The sequence below is a fragment of the Salvelinus sp. IW2-2015 genome, unplaced genomic scaffold (genome assembly GCF_002910315.2).
Source record: "Salvelinus sp. IW2-2015 unplaced genomic scaffold, ASM291031v2 Un_scaffold4778, whole genome shotgun sequence".
Taxonomy (NCBI): domain Eukaryota; kingdom Metazoa; phylum Chordata; class Actinopteri; order Salmoniformes; family Salmonidae; genus Salvelinus; species Salvelinus sp. IW2-2015.
Window position 1 is genome coordinate 81,217 of NW_019946047.1, and position 5,922 is coordinate 87,138.

General features: G+C 46.1%; 1 protein-coding gene across 3 annotated transcripts in view; it reads left to right on the top strand.

The window, feature by feature from the left end:
• chic2 (cysteine-rich hydrophobic domain 2) overlaps window positions 1-1,119 on the top strand; it is a 7,116-nt gene extending 5,997 nt beyond the window's left edge. For 2 of the 3 annotated variants that reach the window (XM_024144124.2, XM_024144125.2), the window contains exons 5-6: window positions 193-252; window positions 345-1,119. In XM_024144124.2, the coding sequence (XP_023999892.1) occupies window positions 193-252; window positions 345-395 (111 nt within the window). In that variant the 3' untranslated portion in view covers window positions 396-1,119. Of the gene's footprint in view, window positions 1-2; window positions 37-192; window positions 253-344 lie in introns of all 3 variants that reach the window. The other variant, XM_024144123.2, reaches the window with a different exon arrangement.
• Window positions 1,120-5,922: the final 4,803 nt, after the last annotated feature.

Sequence of the window (5,922 nt, forward strand, 5' to 3'; positions counted from 1 at the left end):
AGGAGGACCAGGGAGAACAGCAGACTGTACCACAAGGTGTGTAGGGGTGGGAGGAGGACCAGGAGAGGTAGTTAAGTTTGACTGATTTCTCTCTCCCTCCCCTCTCTCTCTCCTCCCCTCCTCTCTCTCTCTCCCTCTCCTCCTCTCTCCCTCCTCCCTCCTCTCTCCACTCCCTTTCCTTCCCTCTCTCAGCTGTGTTTGCATTGGAGACTGAGCAAGAGGAAGTGTGAAACCAACAACATGATGGAATATGTGAGAAACACACACACACACACACACGATGGAGTACTTGAGTACACACACACACACACTTTGAATAACCTCTCTCTTCTCTTCCCCCTCAGGTAATCCTGATAGAGTTCCTACCCAAGATCCCCATCTTCAGACCGGACTAGCTCTCCGCGGCCCCACCCACATCCTCCCATGGTGCCTCTCTTCACTCGGCCCAGTCACCTCTCAAAATGGCCTCCCCTTTCCTCCCCTAACCAGGCCCATACCCCTAAAACTACACCACCATTTAGTGTTTACTGAACACTATCTAGCTCCTCTATCTAGCCCCTCTATATACCCAGAAAACACCTGTTTACACCCTAAAGCCCCTTCTCTGATATCAACCTTTGACCCCTGATCTGTTGGAGGAGCTGTGACCTTTTGACCCCCTCCCCCCGGGGTGGCCACGTTGACTGTCATCGGTCTGTGGGTCATCATGGGAGACCCAGCTCAGAAAGGGTGTAACGGTACCATAGAACTGGAGAAAGTGGACTCCTAATTTTGGACCTGCAATGATGAACCTCCTCTTCACAGCCCTTCCCTGTACACGAGGCACAATCTTTACTCAGATTTATACCCCCGTATATTGTACCCCAACCTGAACTATGAGACACTCTGTGCTGTTGGAACAGTTGATATTATACGCTGTTCTAGAACCTCTATGGAACCGCTGAGGTAACAATCAAAGGATTAGCTACGGAACTTCTACAGAAATTCAATGGAACTAATATAGAACATTCACAGAACTTCAATGAATTAGCAACGGAACAGCTATGGAACTGACAGAACATCATTAGAACGGCTGTGGAACTCCCAACGGAACGTCATTGGCTCCCGAGTGGCGCAGCGGTCTAAGACACTGCATCTCAGTGCAAGAGGCGTCACTGCAGTGCGTAGCGTATGGTCGAATTCAGGCTGTATCATCCGCGTTTGGAGCCCATAGGGCGGCGCACAATTGGCCCAGCGTCGTCGGGTTTGGCCGGGGTTAGGGCGTCATTGTAAATAATAATTTGTTCTTAAATGACTTGCCTAGGTAAATTAAGGGTTAAATAAAATGGAACTTTGGTAGAACAGTTGTGGAACTTGCAGCATCATCCCGCTTTGACTGGTCATAGTATCAGTAGAGAACAGCCAAACTAACCTGGATCAGTAGAGAACATCCAAACTAACCACTGGATCAGTAGAGAACATCCAAACTAACCACTGGATCAGTAGAAAACATCCAACTAACCACAGGGATCAGTAGAGAACAGACACAAACTAACCACAGTGGATCAGTAGAGAGAACAGCCAAACTAACCACAGTGGATCGGTAGAGAGAACAGCCAAACTAACCACAGTGGATCAGTAGAGAAGACAGCCCAAACTAACCACAGTGGATCGGTAGAGAGAACAGCCAAACTAACCACAGTGGATCGGTAGAGAGAAACAGCCAAACTAACCACAGGATCAGTAGAGAGAACAGCCAAACTAACCACAGTGGATCAGTAGAGAGAACAGCCAAACTAACCACAGTGGATCAGTAGAGAGAACAGCCAAACTAACCACAGTGGATCGGTAGAGAGAACAGCCAAACTAACCACAGTGGATCGGTAGAGAGAACAGCCAAACTAACCACAGTGGATCGTAGAGAGAACAGCCAAACTAACCAACAGTGGATCGGTAGAGAGAACAGCCAAACTAACCACAGTGGATCGGTAAGAGGAACAGCCAAACTAACCACAGTGGATCAGTAGAGAGAACAGCCAAACTAACCACTGGATCAGTAGAGACAACAGCCAAACTAACCACAGTGGATCAGTAGAGAGAACAGCCAACTAACCACAGTGGATCGGTAAGAGAAACAGCCAAACTAACCACTGGATCAGTAGAGAGAACAGCCAAACTAACCACAGTGGATCGGTAGAGAGAACAGCCAAACTAACCACAGTGGATCAGTATTTGTAAGTCGCTCTGGATAAGAGCGTCTGCTAAATGACTTAAGTGTAAATGTAAATGTAGAGAGAACAGCCAAACTAACCACAGTGGATCGGTAGAGAGAACATCCAAACTAACCACAGTGGATCGGTAGAGAGAACAGCCAAACTAACCACAGTGGATCGGTAGAGAGAACAGCCAAACTAACCACAGTGGATCGGTAGAGAGAACAGCCAAACTAACCACAGTGGATCAGTAGAGAACATCCAACTACCACAGTGGACAGTAGAAACATCAAACTAACCACAGTGGATCGGTAGAGAGAACAGCCAAACTAACCACAGTGGATCGGTAGAGAGAACATCCAAACTAACCACAGTGGATCGGTAGAGAGAACAGCCAAACTAACCACAGTGGATCGGTAGAGAGAACAGCCAAACTAACCACAGTGGATCGGTAGAGAGAACAGCCAAACTAACACCAGTGGATCGGTAGAGAGAACAGCCAAACTAACCACAGTGGATCGGTAGAGAGAACAGCCAAACTAAACCACAGTGGATCGGTAGAGAGAACAGCCAAACTAACCACAGTGGATCGGTAGAGAGAACAGCCAAACTAACCACAGTGGATCGGTAGAGAGAACAGCCAAACTAACCACAGTGGATCGGTAGAGAGAACAGCCAACTAAACCACAGTGGATCAGTGGAGAGAACAGCCAAACTAACCACAGTGGATCGGTAGAGAGAACAGCCAAACTAACCACAGTGGATCGGTAGGAGAACAGCCAAACTAACCACAGTGGATCGGTAGAGAACAGCCAAACTAACCACAGTGGATCGGTAGAGAGAACAGCCAAACTAACACAGTGGAATCGGTAGAGAGAACAGCCAAACTAAACCACAGTGGATCAGTAGAGAGAACAGCCAAACTAACCACAGTGGATCAGTAGAGAGAACAGCCAAAACTAACAACAGTGGATCAGTAAAGAGAAATCGCCAAACTAACCACTGTGGATCAGTAGAAGAGAAACAGCCAAAACTAACCAGCAAGTGGGATCAGTAAGAGAACGCCAAACTACATCAGTGGATCAGTAAGAGAGAACAGCCAAAACTAACCACAGTTGGATCAGTAGAGAGAAAGCCACTAACCACAGTGGTAGTAGAGAGAACAGCCAAACTAACCACAGTGGATCGGTAGAGAGAACAGCCAACAACTAACCACAGTTGGATCGGTAGAAGAGAACAAATAAAAATACAGTACGAGAAAAAAAAAAAAAAACGCCAAACTAACCACAGTGGATCAGTGAGGAGAACAGCCAAACTACCCACAGTGGATCAGTAGAGAGAACATCCAAACTAACCACTGGATCAGTAGAGAGAACAGCCAAACTACACCAAACAGTGGGGATCGGGGGTTAGAGAGAACAGCCAAACTAAACCCACAGTGGAATCGAGTAGAGAAAGACACAGCCAAATAACCACAGTGGGATCAGTAGAGAGAACAGCCCAAACTAACCACGTGGATCAAGTAGAGACGAACAGCCAAACTAACCACAGTGGATCAGTTAGAGAGAACAGCCAAACTAAACCACAGTGATCGGTAGAGAGAACAGCCAACTAACCAACTGGAAGTGGAGACGCCAGACTTCCACAAGTGGATTAGAAGAGAACAGCCAAACTAACAAAGTGGATCATGTTGATCGCTCTGATTAAGAGCCAATGATTATGAGTAGAGAGAACAGCAAAACTAACCAACAGTGGGATCGGTAGAGAGAAAACACCAAACTAACCACAGTGGATCGGTAGAGGAGAACAGCCAAACTAACCACAGTGGATCGGTAAGGTGAGAACAGCCAAACTAACCACAGTGGATCGGTAGAGAGAACAGCAAACTAACCACAGTGGATCAGTAGAGAGACACAGCAAATAACCACAGTGGATCAGTAGAGAAACAGCCAAACTAACCACAGTGGACGGTAGAAGAGAAGCAGCCAAACTAACGCAACAAGTGGATCGGTAGAGAGAACAGCCAAACTAACCAAACAGTGGATCGGTAGAGAGAAACAAAAGCACAAGGTCAAACAAGCAACTAAACCACAGTGGATCGGTAGAGAGACACCAAACTAACCACATGGATCGGTAGAGAGACAGCCATAAACTAAACCACAGTGGGATCGGTAAGAGAAACAAGCCAAACTAACCAACAAGTGGATCGGTAAGAGAGAACAGCCAAACTACCAACAGTGGAATCGGTAGAGAGAACAGCCAAAACTAACCACAGTGGGATCGGTGTAAGAGAGAACAGCCCAAACTAACCACAGTGGATGCGTAGAGAGAACAAGCCAAAACTAAACCACAGTGGATCCGGTAGAGAGAACAGCCAAACTAACCACAGTGGATCGGTAAGAGAACAGCCAAACTAACCACAGTGGATCAGTGGAGAGAAACAGTCCCCCAAACTAAACCACCAGTGGGAATCGGTAGAGAGAACAGCAACTAAACCAACAGTGGATCGGTAGCGAGAAAACAGCAAACTAACCACAGTGGATCGGTAAGAGAAGAACAGCCAAAGACTACCACATGATCGGAGAGAGAACAGCAAACTAACCACAGTGGATGCGTAGAAGAACAGCCAACTAACCACAAGTCGATCAGTAGAGAGAACAGCCAAACAACCACAGTGGATCAGTAGAGAGAACAGCCAAATAACCACAGTGGATCAGGTAGAAAGAACACCAAACTAAACCACCATGGATCGTAGAGAGAACAAGCCAAAACTAACCACAGTGGATCAGTAGAGAGAACAGCCAAACTAACCACAGTGGATCAGTAGAAAGAAACAGCCAAACTAACCACAAGTGGATCAAGTAGAGAGAACAGCCAAACTAACCACAGTGGAACCAGTAGAGAGAAACAGCCCAAATACCACAGTGGATCGAGTAGAGAGAAGAACAGCCAACTAACCACAGTGGAATCGGTAGAGAGAACAGCCAAGGTTGATATCACCAAGACCACTTTAGGTTCATACAGCATCAACAAGCTTTCTGATTGGTTACCTCACATATAAAGCAAGTTTAATGCCATAAGCAGATTTCCTGTGTGTGTAGTTTAACTGTTATCTCAGTCCATGATTGGATCTTGGTCACCCCTTTTATATTCTTTGTATAGTATTTCTGAACAGGTGTGTTATGATCCTTGCAGACGTGTGGATGAATGATCACGTAACGTGTGTGTGTGTATATGAGGTGTATGGACAGTAAACTACCCAGAAACAAACATTTATTGACAAAGAATTACAGCCCAGTCAGATCAGGGGTGTATTCATTAGTCACCCACCGTAGCATAACGTTTTGCAACAACAAAAAAACAAGCGTTTCTTTTGGACAATTTCAGTTTGGTTGAGTAGGAGTCCTGATTGATCTAGGACCAGGTCTGTTTCCTAGTGAACACACCCCATGGTGTTGATCTAGGATCAGGTCTGTTTCCTAGTGAATACACCCCATGGTGTTGATCTAGGATCAGGTCTGTTTCCTAGGGAATACACCCCATGGTGTTGAATAGGAATTGATCTAGGATCAGGTCTGTTTCCTAGTGAATACACCCCATGGTGTTGAATTAGAGTTATTATCCATTCTACCATTAGGTTGGTACCCCAACACTGTTGCTATCCATTCTACCATTAGGATGGTACCCCAACACTGTTGATCTGAAGCTGTGAACAAAGATAAGGGTCCAG